The 23231-nt window shown below is 38.8% G+C and overlaps 3 protein-coding genes across 4 annotated transcripts; 2 read left to right on the top strand and 1 right to left on the bottom strand.

Moving 5' to 3' along the window:
* Positions 1-9022: 9022 nt before the first annotated feature.
* Positions 9023-17183, top strand: si:ch73-352p4.8 (cystine/glutamate transporter). 2 transcript variants are annotated; one of them, XM_055231614.1, is made up of 14 exons: positions 9023-9109; positions 13069-13171; positions 13235-13478; positions 14107-14233; positions 14616-14731; positions 14811-14936; positions 15087-15186; positions 15260-15304; positions 15379-15502; positions 15592-15695; positions 16307-16403; positions 16491-16640; positions 16713-16890; positions 17018-17183. In XM_055231614.1, the coding sequence occupies exons 3-14, from the start codon at positions 13256-13258 to the stop codon at positions 17080-17082; spliced, it is 1455 nt and encodes a 484-aa protein (XP_055087589.1). In that variant the 5' UTR covers positions 9023-9109; positions 13069-13171; positions 13235-13255; the 3' UTR covers positions 17083-17183. The 2 variants fall into 2 exon arrangements, with proteins under 2 accessions (XP_055087589.1, XP_033845219.1); XM_033989328.2 differs by lacking the exon at positions 9023-9109 and having other exon boundaries at positions 13056-13171.
* An 82-nt stretch (positions 17184-17265) lies between these two features.
* On the bottom strand, positions 17266-21592 carry foxm1 (forkhead box M1). Its single transcript, XM_055231616.1, has 9 exons — positions 21458-21592; positions 20275-20732; positions 20042-20184; positions 19768-19962; positions 19551-19679; positions 19384-19443; positions 19099-19150; positions 18869-19023; positions 17266-18800 (listed from the first exon to the last, which is right to left on the bottom strand). Exons 2-9 carry the CDS (start codon positions 20699-20701, stop codon positions 18030-18032), a joined length of 1932 nt encoding a protein of 643 aa, XP_055087591.1. The 5' UTR covers positions 20702-20732; positions 21458-21592; the 3' UTR covers positions 17266-18029.
* Positions 21593-21695: 103 nt separating this feature from the next.
* rhno1 (RAD9-HUS1-RAD1 interacting nuclear orphan 1) lies at positions 21696-22964 on the top strand. Its single transcript, XM_033989900.2, has 3 exons — positions 21696-21850; positions 21977-22168; positions 22251-22964. The coding sequence occupies exons 2-3, from the start codon at positions 22001-22003 to the stop codon at positions 22935-22937; spliced, it is 855 nt and encodes a 284-aa protein (XP_033845791.1). The 5' UTR covers positions 21696-21850; positions 21977-22000; the 3' UTR covers positions 22938-22964.
* The last annotated feature ends 267 nt before the right edge of the window (positions 22965-23231 follow it).

Below are 23231 nucleotides of genomic sequence, written 5' to 3'. Positions count from 1 at the left end.
GTTGTAGCTGTGAAATTCTTCCCTCTCTTGGTGATGAAAAAGAAAAAATATTGAACATATATCTCTATAAAGCCTTGTAACACTCGCGCAGAGGCTAATAACGTGCTTTAGGATTAGCTTTAGGTGGCGCTAATTTGATTGTAAACCTTGCTGAGTTTAAATATAAGGAGCATACGAATGGCATACGACGTGCAACATGTAAACTCCCTGTGAATTCACCTTTGGTTTGGAAAATGGGAAGGTCATGATTTTTCATTCACTAGTACGAACCATGGCTAAAATTCCGCTACACACAAACATGGATCTACGTGTATTTTATTTTATTTTATTTTTTTGCGTTATATATATTATTTATATATATAACGCAATATATATATATTTATTTAATGATGTATTATTATTATTATTATTATTATTATTATTATTATGTGTTTGTTTATTTGCATTCTGACACTGACAACTCAAACCTCCATCTATAAATTCAATGCGTGCCGAAATGTCAACTTTGATTTAGGATACAATATAATGATGTTGTGTTACTAGGCAAATAACGTTGTTCATCTCAAGCAAATACACTGAGAAACTAAACGCTAAATTGTTTATCCGTCAGGGAAAAAAGGACATTTTTCTAATACATTCAAACTTTTTAGGTATGTGTAATGCTTCTTTATGTGCAGAACATCAACCGAATCCTTTTACCTTTACTTCTTATACGTATGTCACTGTGCGTTGTGCCTAGTGGAGAGTGCACACATGTCTCTGTCCATGGTGCTGAAACTGTTAAAAGCTTCTCTTGTGTATTTCCTATAGACCAACATGATAAAGCAGTTATTTCATGCAGTGAGTTGTGATTACACTGATCGTGCTATAGCTTGTTTTCTTTGTTCAGGCCTTTACTAACACTAATGTTTGGGTGAACATCAATCTTGGGGTTTATCTTGCCAGCACCTGTCACCGCCTCATATATTTAATTAGCATGCCTTTTATTTTAGGTTAGTGGTCCTTGTGGTTTTCTGTGTTCCTCTGATAACTTGCTGCGCCTGAGAATGCCAAAAGAAAAAGCTGGAATTCTCTCAGGTGTTCCTCACTGTAGCAGCCCGAGTTTATGTCTCTTAGTGCTTTTCCTCTAGCCTGATAAATGACCTAAACCAAAGGTAGCACTGCTTTTCAACTGTTCCAAGGTTTGAAAAGGTGAAAGTATTGAATAGGCACTGAAAATGTTAAATTTGCCATCTTATAAATAACATCTGCCTTTTTATTGCTAATGTTTACAGCATAAACTTCTCCAAAACATCCAACTTAAGCATGTTTCTTACTTCTGATAAAACACTCTTCTTGTGTATTAAACAACTGCATGCTCTGAATAGTATAATAATTATGTCCATGCTTCTAAGTTAATCAAATTCATTATTTTAAATTTACTGAGCCAAATTTATACCACGCTTGTGTAATTGCTCTGTCTGGAGTGCTTAAGTAGTGCGCTAAAATAGATAGTGGTTAAAGGTAATGATCAAAGTGTTAGATATGGAAAGGATGCTATTAAAAGACATCTATAAAAAGATCAGTTGTCTGTGATGCTTACGCTGCTCAGTTTGTCCTCATCATAGTTTTTACACGCTAAATGTGTTAATGTTACAAAGCCAGCTCTTTCTATTTCTGTAGTCATGTCTACTGGTCTGTGAGATTGTATTTATGGCTGGAATTTATCCCTGATTAGATGGTAATATAAACAGCCATATGTATTAGGAGGCTGTCTGATATGGCTGTGATCAGCAGTAGAGAGGTAGACATGTGGGTACTTTGGCTGGCACAGTGCCCTGATTCACCGGGTCGCTTGTACCAGATCAAAGGCACTGTGCATTATCAAGCCTGACATTTTCCCACATCTGTTACCATGTCTTTTTCAAGCCCTCCTTGTCCCAAAGCCCATCACTGTTGCCTTTCTTAGCATATGTCAGATCCATTGTGGTTTTCTTTCAAATGCTGGTACCCTTCCCCAAGTTATTCACAAAGCACATCACCATATATCAGGAGGCGTGCATAGATCCTGGGCTGCCTGAACCTTGCTATCTTTACGACTGTCTAGAACCTCTGTTTTAAGGCCTCGTGCAGATGCCAACCTCTTGCTGCCTGATATACTGTGATAACAAAATGAGCCCTGCCTGAGAGTTGCATTTTAAAGGTAGACATTAAAAATATTAAAAAGGGCTGAATCTTAGTTGCAGAAGGTGAAACTTGTGAAGACTTTCGTCCAGTTATAATATAAATAAATATTATAAGCACAAGAATGATTATAGGAGAAATGTAATTTAAAGCCAATAGTTTAGGGGTACATTGCTAGTAATCACAGCTGCAAAAACACCAGTACATCTCTGCAGAACACGCATATAAATATGTTTTACTTTGCAAAAGAAAGTGTTTGTTGTTTGATTGTATCATAATGTAAGTTGCCCAGAATCATATTAAGAAACATCCAATATAAATGTGAGAATAACCTCAGGCACAGCTGTAGAAGTTGGTGATCACAGTGCAGTGTGACTCACTGCAGTTGGGGACTTACTTCACATGTTCAGCCCTGAAGTGAATGCTTCTGAAGCAAAATGAGTTAAAGGAGAACTTGCTGTGTCTCTTTCATATGTCAAGGAGAGAGCTCTTGTATCCGGCCCTGATTGGCCAAGAAAGGTCCCAGTTGCCAAGCAACCATCCAGCGGTGTGTGGGCCTATCTGACAGACAGCTGCTAATGAAGCCGGTAGGTGCTGCTTCCTCATGCCTCACATGCTCTCACTGATCCTGGTCAAACAACCTGCAGAGCCCAAATGCAAACACTATCATCCAGAGGTGAGAGCTCCACCTCCACCCATTCACCCCCTGAACCCGGCCCATGTCATCTCCAGATCATCAGTAATCTACATGAGGCCACATCTTCATATCTGAGTCGTAGGTTTCATAAATAGGATGCAAAGGCGTAAAGACACAGATGGTGTCCTCACAAACATGAGTCACACTCAGGTCACACTCTGCACAGTCAGAGTGCAGACTGCTGCTGTTTGGACACACAGCACACTCACCAAGACGCAGATATGATGCCTGTAAAAGGCTATTTTATTATTTTATATAATCATTATGTTTCTTTGTGGACATTTTGAGCATTTTGAGCCATTGTTCTGCAAGTGAATATTTATATTGTACTTGAGTTACCTTTCTCTGTTACATGAGGTCATGTGGCTTACTTCAGAGGAAGAGGGCCCTGTTTTTAACTCCCATGTGGCATTTTTGTGTGGAATTAATATGTTCTCCCCATGTCTTCCCCAACTCCTTAATAAAATGTTTCATATATGATACAATGAATGTACTTGCACGACTCTAACATGATTACAGTTCATCTAGCAGATATAGGCTTTCCTTGAAGGTCTGTAGACTTTCTGACAGCTCCTGACTGATGCTCTTCTATAAAGGTTTTATGAGGCCACTGTCAGAGAGCCTTGTATTGTGACCTGCAGAGATGTCAATGCAACAGGGCTGTGATGAACCACCTGTCAGTTCCCATGAGAGACTACAGCACACAGCAATGGACAAATATACATAAGGCAAAGTCCTCCTTGTGTAAGTCCCAAAGCTGGATAAATGGAGAGAGTCTAGATGTTCACCCCTTGTAGAATCAATACACAATAATATGAATACTTTGAGCTATTTTGCAGTGGTGACCCCTGATTAAACAAATGCCACAAATAGTTATTACTGTGGTAGTGTTTTATTTATTTTTGAGTGTCATGTTTACTTTAACCAGTTTAAGTTTCAGCATCCACATATATTTAGACTTTAAAGGCGCGGGGGTCTACTTGTGCCTAAAACTCCATAGACAGTGCATATAAATAATTCAAAGAGAGGCAGGAGCAGGATACACAGTGCATCCCAAGAGACCAGAAACCAGCAAATGGCATCAGACTGGTTATTTAGACTGGTGCAGATTCTATTTCCCCTTTGAGATGCACTCACAGCAAAAATAGAATCTCTCAAGTTTATCAATGGACTCATGGCTGTGTGGTATAATTAAAGATTTAGATGAAACATTGTAGGTTTTTAACAGTGGATTGGAATGACTGGATTTTGGAAACTTGTGAATAAATCAAGTCATGATTACAAATTCATTTTTGTGCCTGTCTAATGAGGCAGATTATACCTTGCAACCTTTAGCACAGAACCTACAATCTGCTGGGTCTGAAAATCCCCCAATCGCTCTCCCAAGTGGAACATATATGTCTTCAAGGTTCTCCTGTTTATTAATTATATATTTATTATAATTAATTATACATTACATATACACCAAGTGGCATTTCTGTTACATACCAGACCATTCAGACCACAAATATTAGCGCTTATATGACCTTAAACTCCAGAAATTATTCAACAAACTGGTTAAAAAAATAATAAGTTACATTTAAAAATAAGAATCACTTTTTGGGGTTTGATGTCTAACTTCAAGTATTTATGTTTTTCTTATGTTATTATATATTTTACTGTATTAAATGCAATAAAAGTTTGTAAATGCTTATTTGCAAGCTGTCTAAAGTTGCGAGTAGTTTTCCTCCAGAATGTGATTTTTCCTATCTCTGCAGTTTGTGCCAGAATCTGACAGAGACACAGAGCTCAGATCCCTGTCTGGGACGTTCTGCATCAGTCATCTGCCAACGCTAGCCCCACTGTCCCAAAGATGTCTGCCTGTGATAGATCCACATGACATGGGCATAGGAACAAAAGATAAGGGCACCAGATGAACATTTTTGGTTCAGGAAATTAGTAAAACGCAACAAATATGAATAATATTGATATTATTGTGATTGCAAATAAATATTGGTTGTGAAAAATGTAATGCATATAAGAGAGATTCTACAAGTACAATTTTGAGGACATAAAATCTTTCTCATTTAATAAACTGAACTGAAGTGATATTTTAAGTGAAATAATAATAATAATAATAATTATTATTATTATTATTATTATTATTATTATTATTATTATTATTATTATTATTATTATTATTATTATTATAAAGCATTTTAGTTACTATTTAATTCAGTAAATACATATATAAACCTGAATAGAAGACATACAGGTTTGGGAAGAGAGTGTAACTGTTCCTCATTAACAACTGAAGACTAGATGTAGAAGCAAAGGTCGACTGCTGAAGCCAAGAGGAATATCAATCCAGGGTTAGTAGAATCTCCACACTGAAGCAGCGCTGCAAATGTACACAACAAGTTTTATTACTGTGGGAATGTGAGATAGGGGGGATGTACTTTTTGCTCTGTTGGTTTGTGATTTATTCATTTGTATGTACACTGTAAAAGGGCTTGAAGGAAAATGAGGGTTGAGGAGTGTGGTGCCCACTGCTCCTGACAGGTTGTTCAGCAGCACTGAAGGATGGGTCAAATGCAGACAACAAATTTCCCTATGGTGACAATAAAGTGTACCTTGACCTTAAATGGATAAATGGCACCCGGAAGGCCATCTATGTAAAAATGTTTACTTATCTCACCCCTTAGTTTGCCAGTGTCTTTATAAAAAAGATGATTTGCTGTGACATTAACAGAAGGCAGTTTTTGTGTTTTCATGGAGCTGTAGTTACTGATGACTAAATAAAGTCCTTTATTTGTTTTGTATTTGACTTCCTGTCACAACAGTACCACTGGATCATATTGAGAGCCTTGCATCCTCACATAAGTCTGCCGGTCTACAGTTTGTGGTCTTTATTTCCTGCACTGACACTGACGAAGTGAAGATGGACAGAGAGACAGCAGGAGTCCATCACGTGGAGCTATGGGAGGAGACTTTGCACATGCACTTGTGCTATTGATCCCAGACCGTAACTACTTATCAGGGGGCTGTGAACAAGAGGCAAGGCCTATTCATATATTAGGGCGTAATATTCAAAAAGTCCTACTAAAAGGTCTAAAAGTGCATTTCATGTGTTACCTGGCTGCCCTGCATGTTTTCTGATATTATTTGAATTTCAAGTTAAACGTACAATATTATTTTTAGGACTGTCCTGCAAAGTCAGAGCAAGGTATTGTGCAGTTTTTGATTTGGACATAGTGACTGAAGTGTCTGATGAAGTAGGAGGAGCTGAGGGCTGTAACGTGTCCTACTATGTGACGTCACAATATTTGTTTCAATAGTAAATATAGTGATCCACAATCTCCAGAGGGGCTGGGGCCCACAGTATGTGTGGGTTTTGTTCTGTGTGGCTGTCTTGATTTAATCTATATGATGAAATTGGCTTGTTTGATAACCCTTTTACTGTGGTTGTGTTCGTCAACTGTGTGTATTGTACAAATATTGTATTGTAGCTCTTTTTGTGAGCTACTGTAATCTAGATCCAGGTATGCACTGAAATATAGTGGGAATAAGTTGAAGCCAGATTGCAGCCAGCTGGCAGATCAATAGTTGATCTTGTTTTACCTTGGGCATCATATGATCTAGACTGTGGGCTATAGTATGATTATTGTGGTTATGTGTTCAGCAGAAATACCTTTGTGTTTGAACTCAGGGAAATAAATTAAACAGTGTTATAAGACACCACAGTAATTCTCAGGGTTGACCTAATCATTTTAAAATGTGTAATAACCACGTGCAGCATTAGGAGTTGAAGACAAAAGTAAATATAACAAAATTATAAACTAAAAATAAACCAGCAACCTGGAAAAATAAATAAACATAGCAAACTAAACTAAACCATAAGGCACACAGGTTCTCTCATTGATGGAGGCAACTGTGTTCCAGTTTAAATAACAGCATTCATTTCAAATTGCATGAAGCTGGAGTTAGAACTTTTGATTGTTATAATGTAATTCACTATAAAAGGACCAATATACTGTAATTTCATTCACTTGAACAGTTTACTTCTTTATGTTCACCAGTTACAATTACTGTCCTCCTATTTCATTACAACATTTTATTAAACAACATTTTAAAGTTTAGTTTGGGGAAGTTTAGGACAAGAAAGAAAAAAAAGGCAACGGCAAGACAGCAGGATGCACTGAAGGGTGTAGCTGATTTAAACCCTATAAACTGAGAAATAAGTGACATTAATGTACAGCTGGTTGAAGTAAGAATTTAAACATACCACTTCAAAGCTTGCAGCCATGCTCAGTCAGTGACATGAGCTCGGCCAGGCCATGACACACACGGACCCATCAGCACATGGGGAGCAGGCCACTACCCACAGCAGAGGGGCCATGAGGGTTGCAGAGCAGAGCCAGGCCCTTAGCTACACCTCTGGACTAAATTTACAACAAATAACTTATATGACTTCACATAAATGTAAGAACTGAATTTCCTAAATCAACTGTCTTACCTAGCATCATGGAGGACAGGTCAGACACAATACAGAAGGTGGAAGTGAACAACTCCGAGGAAGATCAAAGACTGCTGGGAAACCTTATAGTTTTTGCTCCACTGCCACCTGCTGGTTGCTTCACAAATGGCAGCAAAACTGTCCCATGGATGTTTATAAATATAAAATATGGATAAACATATAATGAGACACTTAAGCTTAGCACGGGTAGGCTGAGGAAGAGTTTATGCTGGAATGTAAAAGAACAAATGGCAGGTTTGAATGGCTTCTTTGGTAATTAGGGGTATTGGTGCAATCAATTGAAATTGTATCCCTGAGATGAAATTGCTCACTTGTGGCAAGAGTTAGCGAGGGTTTGCGCACAAGTCCGAAGGTTGGCAGTTCAATCCCATCTCTGACCTTCTATCCTTGGGCAGTGCACATCACCGACAAAATCCACTGTTTGAATGATATGTGGTATGTGAACTGTTGGTCAGGAGCAATGTTTCCTCTAATTTTTCACGAGTCTGAGCAAACACACAAACTCCCTGAGCGGTCCCATGGACCACTGTGAGCGACATCAGACGTGTCCACTGTGGTCATGCTGCATCACATCCATCCAAGTTAAATGGTTTATTAAAAGAATCAAATTACCGCATTTACATTTCTGTTATAAGACTTTTAATTAAGTACTTTAGCCACTTATACAAAGAAAATGACAAAAATCGTGCTCATGATCTGTGTAGTATGTTAATGCTATTGGAAGTATAAATATTTCATTTTAACTATGGCAAAACATGAGTCTCCAACCAAACCAAGACAACTGTAAACTCCAATGTTGAAAACACACTTAACATTTTTATGATAAAGCTCTGACTTGTATTATGAGTATAAGCCATTGCGTGAAGCTTTTGATTGATTTTTACAACTCATAAACTAGTGACAGTCAATGACCAACACACACTGAGAGGAATCTGTATCTGCACAGCTGCTCTATTACTGTACATTTATACAGTACATCATATCAAAACACAATATAAAATGTATATTTGTATATAAAATATATTCAAAACAAGTGGTATGGGTCAAAATAAATATATATTTACAAACCACACACTGCAAACAGTGAACAAACACACACTGGAAACTAAAAATACACTGTACATGTGACAGTGTGACAGAGGTTGGTGGATCGAGTCCCGCTCGGACCAACTTCTGTCATGACAAGACAACTCGCCCAAGTGGTGTGTGATGATTGGTGGTGGTCGGGGGGCGCAGATTGGCATTAGCTAATGCTAATGATTACACATAATACACATTTGACCCACAATTAAGTCAATAGCAGAATAAACCACACTTACCGATCATGAACAGCATCCAGTCCATCAAATCATCAGGTCCCTCTGCTCCTGAGTCCATCATGAGATCTTCACTCGGTTCCACGAACCGCTCCGGGTCCGAGATGCCTCTAGTTTAACTTGTACAAACATCCACAGTGTCCTCGGTCGCGTACTTCCTTTCTTTTGTCCGTTTCGTCATGTTTAAAACGCAAAACTTCTGTAAAACAGTGCGTAAAATTACGCAATTACGATTTTTGCCCGAGGGCGGGCCGTCGGAACGTTAAGGGGTTAAACACTTAGCATCATTAGCATCATTAGCATCATTAGCATCATTAGCGAGTCTTCACTCCACATCGGCCACGTCAGCAGTGCGCAATTGCGCACGCGCGCAGCTTGGAGGGAACAGTGGTCGGGAGTGCCTAAGGTCTGTGAAAGGTCAGTAAAATAAATGTTACATTTGATGTGAGATATTATGTAGAAGCATTAGTTGTTTAGTTGTATTAGCATTCATTGTTTCTGTTTTATATTTTAATATTAATGTGTAACTGGACCAGCTCTATACTCCATCGGGTCCTCGAGGGCTCATGGGAGTTTGCCCAACCAGTCCACATGTGTTTTGTGGATCTGGAGAATAGCATGTTGGACTCCGCCAGGGCTGCCCTTTGTCACCGGTTCTGTTCATTATATTTATGGACAGAATTTCTAGGCGCAGCCAGGGGCTGGAGGGGGCCTGGTTTGGGAACCACAGGATTTCATCTCTGCTGTTTGCAGATGATGTTGTCCTGATGGCTTCTTCGAGCCAGGACCTGCAGCAGGCACTGGGGCGGTTTGCAGCCGAGTGTGAAGCAGCTGGGATGAGAATCAGCTCCTCTAAATCCGAGGCCATGGTTCTCGACCGGAAAAAGGTGGTTTGCTCTCTCCGGGTGGGTGGTGAGTCTCTGCCCCAAGTGGAGGAGTTCAAGTATCTCGGGGTCTTGTTCACGAGTGAGGGAAGGATGGAGCGGGAGATTGACAGGCAGATCAGTGCAGCATCTGCAGTGATGCAGTCGCTGTATCGGTCCGTTGTGGTGAAGAAGGAGCTGAGCCCAAAGGCAAAGCTCTCGATTTACCAGTCAATCTACGTTCCTACCCTCACCTATGGTCATGAGCTCTGGGTAATGACCGAAAGGACAAGGTCGCGGATACAAGCGGCTGAAATGGGTTTCCTCCGTGGCCGGGCGTACCCTTAGGGATAGGGTGAGGAGCTTGGTCACACGGGAGGAGCTCGGAGTAGAGCCGCTGCTCCTACACGTTGAGAGGAACCAGCTGAGGTGGCTCGGGCATCTGCTCAGGATGCCTCCTGGACGCCTCCCTAGGGAGGTGTTCTGGGCATGTCCCACCGGGAGGAGGCCCCGGGGAAGACCCAGGACACGCTGGAGGGACTATGTCTCTCGGCTGGCCTGGGAACGCCTTGGGGTCCCACCGGAGGAGCTGGAGGACGTGTCCGGAGTGAGGGAAGTCTGGGAGTCCCTGCTTAGACTGCTGCCCCCGCGACCCGGCCCCGGATAAGCGGAAGAAAATGGATGCATGGATGGATATTAATGTGTACACCACAAATAACAAACGAAAGAGAAAAGGAAACTATTAAGACAATGAATCGCAGATTTAATTTCAGATGGATTCTTACAACAATCTGCAATGCAACTTCAAAAATATAAAACCATACCAACAGCATTTGCTTCATTCAAGGCCGTTTTGCCTGACGTCAGAGAGAATTTGCGGTGTTAGCTGAGCACATACACACATCCTCTGGGCAGGGAGGAGGTGTCTCCTAGCAACTGTCTCCGTGTTAAAGCAGTGGTCAAGACAGTATCATACACAGGTCTAAACTACACTGGGTTGGGTCTGTTAAGCTCAAGGATACTTGCATTATGGGATATGAACTATCTGAAACACTTTGATTTTTTTAATAAGCTTTTTAACACAATATGTTGAAGAAAATCAATTTAAACATGTTGACACAGTCATTCTTTATTTACCTCATATTAAATCACAGGCCATCCAGACAAAGTATATACTCTTTTATAAAACAATAAATTCCCCATGACTCCAGGACAGTAAAGCTACACACATGATGTAGGGCATAAATATCCACCCTGGACTGATTTACATTGACTGAGCATCTTCAGATGAGCTGGACACACCCCTTTAGATAATAAAGTCCATCAGCCATCACAGGCCCATCACAGATACAGCTCAGACAAGCCCACACTGCATTAGAGGGCTGCTTTAAACCAATAGCTGCCATTTAAAATATTTGAATCTCAGTACATATAAATTACATTCATGTTATTTACAACTGGAAAATGTATTTTATGCCTCACCAATTTAATGTATTGACACTTTTATAATGTATGAATAAAAATAGAAGAAGAACACTATTTATGAGAACTCATTATACTGGATGTGTGTTCGGAAATTACAATAACATGCAAACATACAACAGCATGCACTGTCTGTATGGGAGAACAAAATGTGAAAGGTTCTATATAACAATCCCTCTGTATCTACACAATTGGCTTTACAGTTTGTCAATCTGACCCTGAATGTTCTGAACTGATTAACACTTATTTAACATTTTAGTGCTGACTTAAATATTGTCTCTTTCATTGTCATAATGATTCACTAAAATGCAGGGCCCCAGTGAAATAAGTGATTTTTCATGTGATGTCTTACTGTATCTCACTCTTCCACTATACTGCATAGGCCTGTGTTTGTGAGGCTACGTGTCCTCCCATAGTGTAGTCTCAGCAGGGACTGCACTGAGGGGGTTCACAACACCTGCTCCTTAGATACAGGACCTCAGCTGGCTGCATATTAATTAACAGTCCGTAACACAGTTTAGTGTTATGTTTCTCCTTGGACAAAAGATGGTAATGATCACACCACTGACTTTATAGAGATCGATAGGTAATATTAAACAAATACAAAAACATAATGTGTTGAATTTTGGAAATTGCTGGGTAAAGTAAGAAACATAATCAGGCTTTATTTCAAATTGAATAGAAGAAAAATTCCATATGGGTTAGGCCCTCTATGATGCTCTGACCCTCTTGGATGTGAGTGGGTCAGGAGGAAAATACCAGGAATGTTACAGCCCCTTCCCCAGAGACTGTTCTGTGAGCCCAGAGGTTCATTGACAGAGGCACAGACCAACGCGTCATCTTAAACATGGCCTTTTGAAAATACTTGCTCAACTGAAGGTCTCTATGTGTCCACAGCTTTTTTCCCCTTTACTTGAGAAGTTACTGCCATCTTCAGGAAATGTAACAAATTGCAGACTAGAGCAAACACCCTGCAGTCAGAAAGTCTTCATTTGAACATCACCCTCCCCTAAATAAATAAAACATTAAAGGTCCTACATTACGCAAATTAACTATTACCTCCTCAAAAACATACCTGAAGTTGTTTTGTTTCATTCACACATGTTTGAGTAATCCTTTATTATTAGGCTGTCCACATCTCCTAAGCTCAAAATACTCTGTTCCACCCGATTTTCAACTTGACAGCTGCATTTTACTTTTTGTTTAGTACAGATTGTCAATTCCAGGGCTGAAATCATTCAAATGATTCTAGCGAAGGTGTATGAAGTTTAAAACACAGTGGAGCACTTCCTGTATTACCACATGACATCACAAGGTGGAATAGAGTGTTTTTCTGTTTGAGAGAAAAATTAATCTTAAATATGCAAGGTGTGTGTGTTCACCAAGTATGTTTGTGATGAGGAAACATTATAACATAGATCAGAAAATAGCATAATATTGGCCCTTTAAACTGAACTGTTCCAACACATCTTTTCACAAATTGTAGGTTTTTCAGTCCTGTCTACATATATTTGCAAATGTACACAAAAGAAACTACAGTGCGCAAAGGAATGTTAACAAGCTCTATTGTGAGTGACTGAATGAAAGTGACATCAATATAGTGTGCAGTCAAGTGTGAAGGAAAACAAGTTCATTATTTCACTTGCTAGCAGCCTCATGTAGTCAGATGCTTTTGCTACAACTTTTCTCCATTCTTAAAGTTATTTATGGCTAAATGGAAACACAGGAAATGTATTTTTAAGTTAAAAAGAGGCCTCCTACTGTCTTTGCAGCTGCTTCTACAAAACCCTGTGAACTCTGACCGTTACGTCTCAAACGGTTTCAAGCTGTATACACATAAAAAGACACTTAAAAGCATACACTGGGCAAAAAGGCCTGGGTTACTTGTGTGAAACTCGATTTGTAAAAGATTTAAATTTATGCACTTTTTTTTTTTTGCTGGCGGGTGTTTCTTGTCTGAACCAATCAGAAGAGGACAGAAGAAAGAACAAGTTTGTGCAAAGAGGCGCTTATCTGGTGTTTGTCCTATAGATGAGCGGATATGTGTGAAGCAAGAAGCATGCAAAGACTCCCAGAGAAGATAAACATCTGTTAAAAACATCAACCCTGATATATTTGAGTGTCACTAAAAAAGGTAAGCTGCAAAGATTATGTAATTAATCAAATACTGTCCATTCTAAGGTCGTTTGCATTGCAGTCTGTCCTAAAGGAACACAAAATGGGAACAGATCATAACAAGAAACATGATGGTGAGGCAAAGGAGGACAAAGATGCAGTGCAGCTTCACCGGCAGATCGGCCTGCTGCCTGCTGTGTGCTTCATCGTTGGGACAGTTGTGGGCAGTGGGATTTTCATTGCTCCTAAGGGTGTCTTGATGAACAGTGGCACAGTCGGGCTATCACTGGTGGTTTGGGGTCTTTGTGGAGTCCTATCCTTGCTCGGTAAGATGCACCTCAGTCTCATCTTTAAAATGGAAATACCTGTTGTGGAATTTCTAATAGTAAAAACCCTTAAAGATATGAAATCAACAGAAGTTGTCTTGAATCAAAAAGTCTGGTTTATTGAACCAATTGTGCACAATCGTCAAAGAGCTGTTATCCCTAGCAGTGTCATCTCGCCCTCAGCTGACAAATGTAAATACATACAGACAATATTTATACCATCAAAACAATCTTGCCAGTTTAATCTAATCAAAGTGGCTGGAGGCCGCTAGATGCACAAACAAGAGATACACCTTATACATAACAGCAGATGATATTACGAAGGTTAGGTCGAAAAGATCCATAACAATACAAATAAAGATTTATGCTAAAGAAAGCCTTAACATACCCAAATTGCTATGTTATAGTGAGTAAAGCTCAGTAGTGAGTAAAAAAATCTTTGTTTCTAGTTTTTTATATATTTTTTTTCAAATTTTTAGACTGTTTTTACTGTATTTGCATCCATTTTCATTAATTATCTCTGTTTGTTATTCTTGTCCACTAAAGCCCCAGTATAAATATTCTAACTGCAAATGGGCAGCATCCAGTTCTTTCTAGTACCGGTACTTGATTCTTGCTTGTCTCTTAGGGGCTCTGTGCTATGCTGAGTTGGGCACCACTTTCTCAAAGTCAGGAGGCCATTACACTTATTTACTGGAGACACTTGGGCCACTCCCTGCTTTCTTAAGAATCTGGTCTGAGTTTTTCTTCATCAGGTTTGATCATATTTAATACACATTTCTATTATTTTACCTATTCTTCTGATTCCTTGATAAAACGCAGTGGCTCTTGAACACTTGGAATATAAATAATTGTTTGTACCAACAAGGAAAAGGACATGTAATGAAATTTACAAAAAGAAAACTCAAATGTGTCAAGGTAATTTGATTAAATGTGTTTTCCTATTTCCAATATGCCATTGTTTGTGAATAAAGAAAAGTCAGTGAGACTAATTTTGATAATAAATGCTGAAAGGTGCATAATAGATTGTTAATACAGTCTTGGCCAGATCATAATTGTAAGTACCATTAGTGGAAGGGAATAACACAGAAAATGTAATATATGTTTTTGAATGTAAAATTAAATGTACATATCCAGGCCAGCTGTTACATCCTATGTGGCATTGGCATTTGGACGGTATGTGGTTGAGCCTTTCTTTACTCCATGTGCTGCTCCTTCTGCACTCATCAAAGTGGTCGCCATCCTGGGAGTGAGTGAGTGCATTATTCTGTGTATAATAGTGTGTGCTACATACAAACCAGTGTAAAATGTGGTGTTCTAAATCTTTTACAGCATTTGTTGTGGCTGTAAACTGCTGGAGTGTGTCAGTGGCTTCTCGAACACAAGTGACCCTAACTTTTATTAAGATGTTTGCTCTAGTCCTTATTATCATTCCTGGTATCATCGCACTGGCCAAAGGTACAGATTAAGACTACTCTATTCAGAAGTAATTTATATATTTATAATGCCAGTTGATAATCATAATGCACTGATGCATGTGCCATATGTGTATTACAAAATAATTAAATATAAAAAGAAATATAATATTAATGACCCTTTCAATTTCAGGAAAGACTGAGAATTTTCAGAATTCATTTCAAGCTGAATCTTTAACCCTGGACAGGCTGCCTTTGGCTTTTTATAATGGTTTATATGCTTATGGAGGCTGGTAATAGAGTATCTTTTTATGCCAATACCATATGCACATCATTTACGTGGTAATTTTGATGTTTACTTTGTAGGTTTTATCTCAACTATATAACAGAAGAGGTTATCAATCCAAATAGGTACTCAACAGTATTTCCCCTTTCATGAAACATTAAAGCAGTTAAACTAATTACCATTGTTTGTGTTTTGACAGAAATATCCCCCTGGCTATAACCTGCTCCATGGTGACAGTGACAGTCTTCTATGTGCTGGTGAATGTAGCATATTACACTATACTGAGTCCAGCAGAGCTGCTGCAGTCTGACGCTGTAGCTGTGGTCAGTATTTCTTTCTAGCATAGTCATGATCAGATATAAACTATCAGATACAAACTGAGTGCCCATAGCTGTTCCCTCTGCTTTTTCAGACATTTGCCAACCGGGCTCTAGAGGGTTTGTCCTCTGTTATTCCCATTCTTGTGTCTGTGTCATGCCTCGGAACACTTAATGGAGGCTTCTTTGGAGTACCCAGGTATAACTTTATTCAGAGAACAAAGACAAAATACAAAATCTCCCTGCGTGCTATGTTTATGTACCGAAACGACAGTTAAACAACAGTTAAAATAACTTAAAGTGCATATGGCAGGTTCATGTTTAAGGATTAATTATAATAAGAACTTGTTTTGGTGGGATAGAACCTGTGGTAAATATTTATCATTTTACATCAGTCAAGTGTCAGTTTGTGATGAAAAGTGAGGAAATTAAAGTCCAAAAATACAAACAATTATTGGTGAGTTGTAAAACAGAATCCCTCTATCTATATCACACAAAATGCCTTCCAACATTCATTCATTGTATTTTTATTTGCAAATAATAACTATTGTGTAAATAAGACAAGCTTTGGCCCTTGTTTACAGTATGGTTGCCAGGTAATGGAATTATTTTGACATATCTGTGACATCCATAGAAATCATGACATCCGCTTTCTTTTATAAACTTCAGTAAAATAGTTAAAAGAGGGTAAACTAGAAAATATTATTTGTAACATTTTAAATTACCTTAACTATATTTTAATGAATAGTGTAGTTTAACCTGTCTAATGGACTTTTCTGTAAAAAAAAAAAAAATCATTCTGTGTTGCAGAATGTTTTTTGTGGGAGCCCGAGATGGTAACTGGCCACCGATATTTTCTATGATTCATATCCGCAGACACACACCGTTACCAGCTGTACTGTTTCTGGTACCCAATTATAAAAACAACTAATGCTGTACACTATATGCATATCTTGGTATATTTGGGTAACAGTGCTATTTGTGTCTCCACTAGTATCCCTTGGCTGTGCTGATGATGACCCATGGAGACATCTACAAGCTTATCAACTTTGCCTCCTTTCCTCGCTGGTTCTTTCTTGCCTCTGCCACTTTGGGAATGCTCATACATCGGTACCGCTTCCCCCTAAAGCCAAGACCATTTAAGGTGACTGCATGTTTAGCTCAGACAAGAGCGTGGGAACTGCATAAAGTAAGATATGATACTTTGGTCCCATAGGTGCCAGTGGTCATTGTGGTCATCTTCACTGTAGTGTCCTTCTTTATTGTGGGTTTCTCCCTGTACTCGGACCCCTGGAATACAGGCTGCAGCTGTGTGCTCACACTGAGCGGAGTACCAGTCTACTATATGACTGTGCAGCGCTCTCGGGTGCCTCTGAGATTAAGGCACTTCTTTGGTATGTCACAAAAACAAAAAGATTCAACTTTTAAGTTTTTGCTTAAAATATGAAAGGAGAGAATACATGGCTTCAGCTCTGTAATTTTAGATGTTTTTCTTAAAATAGTCTGTTTATTATCCTCTAGATCTGTGCAGCAAGCATCTGCAAATTCTCCTAGAAGTGGTTCAGCAGGACGTCCAAACATACTGAGGGTCCCAGAAACGTCGAGCTGCGAACACATTTGGCCTAAATGTGAATATTCTTTCACAAAAAGATACTGTTTCATTCTAATAAAAGTGCACATTTTTACAAATACTTCAGTTATGTCAGCTTTTTGCAAATTTTTGATGAGTAGAGAAAATCCAGCTGCACCCAAGTAAAGTCAGTAGCACTAGGATTTATTGCAGACAGAAAAAAAACACCTGAAACAAGGCACCCATGAAACACCATAATATGTCCCTACCATAATTGGCTCCTGGACAGAGCCACAAATATTGTTGAAACTTCAATTTAAACAGCCTCATACAGTATGCAGCTTTTTAAAAAGGCTATACGGTTGTTGTTGATGACACAGTATGGTAAATGAAAGACTGGCAAGTGATACTGCATGTGTTATCCTTATGGAGATACAGCCCTAAAGGTACTGTCCTCCTAAAATAGTTTTACAATAACACATTGTTTTCTAGTACTAAGCTCTAAGTCTACATCCTATTGCTTCTAGGGCTTTTTGTCTTTTTTATTTAATTATTATCTTACCAAATCCTAAAATATTTCATAAAAGCTAAACACTATATATACACAATTGGACAATTATATTGTTTAACATTTAAAAGATTAAAATAAAGTTATGATATAATGTGCAAATCAAATTACAAGTAAGCATACATCTGAGCTAGCATTTCCTTCAACAGTAAGGTCAGAATTACAGATTGGACTAGGATGCAAGAAAATGCTGCAAAAAAAAACAATACAGACAGAGGTTAAGGTGACACAAGAGAACAAAATCAAAATACAAATAAAACCTTTAGTTGTAAGTGCAAAAGAAGAGTTTTGTGACTCAAATAAGCAGAGAAACTGCATGAAATCAGCTTTAAATAAATCTGAAGACCACTGACCATTGACAAACTTTCAGTTTTGTCCCACAAATAAACATGTAATTATTTTAAGTGTGGAATAAATTCTGACCAGCTAATGTTGGCCATTCCCAAGTCCTCATCATCCAAACCAGGGAAACTAATGTCCACGAGGATCTTGCTGAGGCTATCGTTCATAGTGTCGAGGACCAGCCCTTCTGTGACCGAGTGCTTAGTGGGCGTTGCTCCTGTTGCCTGCAACAGTTCTCTGGAACAGCCACTGGGGAAGCAGTTCCTCTGGGAATCCGGTGTTCTGGATGTTGTAGCTGTGAGGAGCTCTCTGGGGGAGCTGAACAGGGGCAGATCTTTAAAAGGCGTGCTGCTAAAGCTAAATGTGGTGTAATCATGTCGTGGAGTGACTGCAGGACCTCCAGGTGTTCTGATGGGACTGAAGTCCAATACAGTTTGGCCATGTTTGTCCACGGGGGTCACTTTACATTTCTCAGGGAACATATTACAAGGTGGTTTACTTGGGGTTGAAGAGGTCAAGTGGTTGCTACTTTTAATAGGTGTTTTAAATGACAGTTCTTGGTTAAGGTTTATATTCTCTTCGTCACTCATCACGGTATCTGGGATGTCATTGAAAGTGGAAATGTCTGACACCACCCCAGAGTCTAAAAAGGTGTTACCGTGGCACAACAAGAGAGGCTCCTCATGCAGAGAGTGCACAAGCCGCTGCTTGCGTCGAGAGCTGCTGGTGGGCTGCTTAGGAGTAACTTTAGGAGTAGCACTATTAACGGGAACTTCTACTGCTTCTTCTTTTATATCCACACCAGACACATCATCCATTGACACCTTTCATAGACACATAAATGCAATTACATTTACTGTCAATTTAAAATTTATATTATATTACTACATACCTTTGGGGCAATTCGGACTTTTTTGTTCCCTCGTGAAATACGTTTATGCTGAGAACCTGATGATGAGGGTGGCATGTACACTGATGAGGAGGCAGGAAGCTGGATAGGCACCAGATATGAGTCTGTTCTGGGAAGAAGAGGCTTCATTTTTCTCTCTAAAACAATAGTTTAAAATTAGATTAGATTGATGAAGAATATAGTTGCATTATACACAATGATCTCCAGCTCACCAGTGCCAAATGGTGTTTTCTTGAAATTCTGACATTCATTCATCATTTTTTTCTGTTGCTAATAAAAGGTAAATGAATTAAACACATCTACAAATGAAAATGACTTTCTTCCTAATCTTAACAACAACAGACTGCAACAGACTTAATACATAAATCCTACGTTTCTACATTGACTTAGTAGCCAGCCAGAAGCAAAAACATCATCTGACTTTCTGTCCCTCGCCTGACGTTATGTTCCTGCGTGGAGGAAAAAAATAAACTGAAACAAATTTTTGTGAATCTTACTTGATTAAGAAAGAAAAGCATTGTCGGTGGACCTGGAACTTTCAAAGGGTCAAAATCGGGCTGTGAAGAAAGTTGTCATAATAAAAAAAGGCTAAATGTTTTCAACAAACACTTCACTATAGAAATAGTACAGGTGTATAGTATAGTGTGCTAGTTGTTGTGCTTACCTTGTATACTTGATCAAGAGTAAGACATCTGTTTGCCTCAGGCCGGATTGTCCAAAAAGAAACTTTGCCATCAGTTGATGTTTCACGAATAAACATGTCATGCAATGACAAATTGTGTCGAATAGAGTTCTGTGGTCAAAGAAAATAATGACAAAAATTGTTCAAACTGGCTTTAACGTATTTACATAAGACAAATTATTATAATAATTGCAAGTACCTTCCAACCAGGTTTTGCCACCTCTCTAAAGTAGGGGAAATGGTTTTCAATCCACATGTAAATCTCTTTAAGGGTCATTCTCCTGCTCTGTTTGCTATTGATTGCAAATTGGATCATGGCCATATAAGAGTATGGTGGCCTCTCAGACAGAGGCGGCTTAAGAGACACTTCTACATTTTCTTGTTTATTACAAGTCTGCAAAAAGTGTAACAAAAGATAAATGTATTATATATCACAAAGTGTGACTTGTGAAATAAAATGGGAAACATCTCACCTGTAACACCTGGGAGACCTGCAGCTTTTCCTTGTCAGTAATAGGTTTGGTTGGATGTTGTTCCAGGGAACATGTGTTCATTCGACCCAACCACTGAATATTTGTAAGACTGTCATCTAGTGGGCCACACTCCATATCTTTGCCTACAATTATGCAATGAAAAAATATAAGTAAAGTTAAAAAAAAATATAATTGATGATTGAAACAGATTGATGAAAAATGGATGCACTTACAGGCTTTAATGGCATTAATGTGTTTAACATTCTGGACATTCATCTGTCTATTAGTAATTTCTGAAGATAAATTATTTTTCTGCAAGGTGAGATGAGAAAAAGATCCATTGCTGTTGCCATTGTCCCCGCTTAAAAGAATAAACTTATTTGGGCCCTGTGCTCCACACTCTTTGCCTTTGGCAGTGAGCACTCCAATTACATTCTGAATATCTGCAGTCTTTGGGACAACCACCACCTGTGTAGCAGACATGGAGGGGTGATCCATAATACAGACACCATTAGGAATGCACTGAGTGGAATTTGCCTGTGAAGCATCTTCAGTTGCTACTTTATTAGAATGCAAAGCTGGGCCTGTGTCATTTTGCTGAAAAGGTAGCTTTCGCCTTTTTAGTATCAATGGTCTCCTCGGGCTCCGTCTCATTGTCATCAGATTACTCCTCCTTGATATTCAAGTAATCCTGTGTAACAATGACAAAGGACAAGACTATTACAGCTTGTAAACAGTTAGGTTATGAGAATGGAATGTAACGTTAGCCAACATCGGTGAAGCAATCGTCCTAGTTAACTACATATAATAACGGAAAACAAGGTTAATAAGCTACATTACATGTTTACCTGACACACGAGTGCTTGCTTGGCCGTCTATGAAGCTTTAACCAAAATTTAAACAGGATACATTACTGACTTTATACTTCATCGAGTTTGCATTTTCCACACCAACCGTACCAAATATCGCGACTATCTGTGTTTCCCTGACAACTTTTGCTTCCAGAACTATGGTCGTTAGGCCTGGTGTGCTAGAAACGGTAAATTTACAACAGTAGAGGCCTGCGCGTGGCTCGCAAGTTGACTTTGGTGGAAATCAAACCGGTCAAACACACTAGGACCGAAATGCTACATTGTTACCCATTGAGCTGACACTGGCAATGTACATTAGCATAACATTTGCTTCTTCTATGCGTTTGAGAGCTTTCAAAAATACATTTTGAATTAAGGGTGATTACTGTTTACCCTTAAATATTGCGTGCAAAATGAAAATGATCCACTGCATTATTTATAACATCTTCATGCGTGCGCGATCAATATGTAGCTAAAGCTGTAAACGTTAGCTTGTCGACGAATACTTTGCTATGCACATTTTATAACGAGCATATTACGCCTATAGTAAGTATTTAGTCCAAACCTTCATATTATCGTTTGCTTTCGCGCAGGCATCTGGACGTGGCGCCTAGTGTCTCTTGATTCTTATAAAAAATTATGCTATCATGATTATTTACACGCCGTTCTGTCCATCCTGAGAGATTTTTGAATTTTGGCGCTGTGGGTGTGGCTTTTGCTTATTTATTCACGTGGTTTACCTGCGCCAATAGAAAGGCGTTTCAATATTACGCCTCCACCAATCAGATTTGGCGACAGTGCAAACCGGGAAATGGATAATACAAAACAAAAGTAGAGAAACTAGACATACAGCATGAGCAGCTAGTGAATAATACCCTAATAATACCACGCTTCTTGACGAGAGTCTGTATGCTCGCTCCACAGCTTCATCACGTTTGTTTTGACGGTGTAATATTTGGTAAGTGTGCAAATGCGCAGGGGGTGGCGACTTTCAAATAAAGCCTGATACCAACCTTATAACATTAGCATGTACTCAAAGCTAGATTAAATCGAGCAATTTGAATGTTTTCTTACATTTTTACAGATTCTTCAGGCATGCTTTGCGTTAATGCCCCGAAAGAAAATAAAGACGGACAAGCAACCCCTGCGGTTCCTGGAGCGACCTGCAGGGGAAGCCAGAGTCCAACACAATGTACCAGAAGTGCGGGCTGCACTCAATCCCAAAGATTTTTTCAAAGAGACACAAGAGCATAACGGATCAAGTCTAAATTCATGGGCAAGTGTAATGTATACTTTTTACAAATTCATCACCGTGGACATTTGGACATTAACTTTTTTAGTTTTGTTTTACTTTATAGGTAAACCCACAGTTTGATACATCTTGTGCTACACTTCAAACTAAAAAAAGAAGAAGATGCCAATCCACCACGAGCATCATAGGCAACTTCACTCAGCTCTCTAGAAAAGGCAGTGTGTGCAGTAGCAGGTTCCCAACTTTATTATTTGAGAAAAGAGAACAGCACAGTCAAAAAGAAAAAAAGAAGGCTTCAAATGACTGTTCTTCTTCAGCTTCTAATGAATCATATCACCAAGCTTTCTGCCAAAATACAAATGCTGTGTGCAATGTGCCAAACATGGAAATCTTGCATCAAAATGATATTGTTAAAGTATACAATGGAAGTGATTTAAAGAAAAAGACTACACCGAGTCAAATACAGTTTTTTACTGCAAGTGAAACATCTTGCTTGTTACTCGAAAATCCTTCATCACATCGCTCCAAGGACTGTACCAATGCTGATAATGCACCAGTGCAACTAAGTACAATCAAACCAACGATAACAGAGAAATATTCTACCTACTCACATTTACTTTGCTCTCCCCCAACATGTACTCCACCAGGGAGCAGGATTCTGGATACTTTGGCTCCTGACACACCAGAAAGAGATTATGGGGTCAAGGTGACATGGCGACGCAGGAGAAGTTTAATGCTTTTGTTGAAAGAGAAAGGGCATTTATCAGACTCGGATTCAATTATTCACATCTGATCAAGTTGTGGGCAAAAATTACCTCTCTGGTTTTGATGTATATACTTAATTAAATGAAACAATGTTGACAAAAAATGCTTTTTGATCCCTTATGAGACTACATGCCATATACAAAATATAGACATTTAAGACTTCCTAAATAATAAAGAAATCAGATTATGAAATCACAAATGAATGTTTTAAGAAAAAATAACCAATACAATGTAGTCTAAAGTAGCCTATTTACTATGTATAAATATTGTAAATCGAGAAAGAAATGCGTTCTGATGGAATTTTTTTTTTTTTGCAACACAC

This window comes from Periophthalmus magnuspinnatus, chromosome 23 (assembly GCF_009829125.3).
Source record: "Periophthalmus magnuspinnatus isolate fPerMag1 chromosome 23, fPerMag1.2.pri, whole genome shotgun sequence".
Classification (NCBI taxonomy): Eukaryota; Metazoa; Chordata; class Actinopteri; order Gobiiformes; family Gobiidae; genus Periophthalmus; species Periophthalmus magnuspinnatus.
Note: the sequence above shows the minus strand (reverse complement) of the source record. Positions and strands in the feature narration are given on the sequence as shown.

Coding starts and splice junctions, on each gene's coding strand:
- si:ch73-352p4.8 (XM_055231614.1), top strand. CDS start 13,256: ATGGGAACAGATCATAACAAGAAACATGATGGTGAGGCAAAGGAGGAC. Junction 14,234..14,615: donor TCTGAGTTTTTCTTCATCAG/GTTTGATCATAT, acceptor GTACATATCCAG/GCCAGCTGTTACATCCTATG. Junction 14,937..15,086: donor TATCATCGCACTGGCCAAAG/GTACAGATTAAG, acceptor TTTCAATTTCAG/GAAAGACTGAGAATTTTCAG.
- foxm1 (XM_055231616.1), bottom strand. CDS start 20,701: ATGACAATGAGACGGAGCCCGAGGAGACCATTGATACTAAAAAGGCGA. Junction 19,963..20,041: donor AGGTCTCCCAGGTGTTACAG/GTGAGATGTTTC, acceptor CACTTTTTGCAG/ACTTGTAATAAACAAGAAAA. Junction 19,444..19,550: donor CTCTTGATCAAGTATACAAG/GTAAGCACAACA, acceptor CTTTCTTCACAG/CCCGATTTTGACCCTTTGAA.
- rhno1 (XM_033989900.2), top strand. CDS start 22,001: ATGCCCCGAAAGAAAATAAAGACGGACAAGCAACCCCTGCGGTTCCTG. Junction 22,169..22,250: donor GATCAAGTCTAAATTCATGG/GCAAGTGTAATG, acceptor TTTACTTTATAG/GTAAACCCACAGTTTGATAC.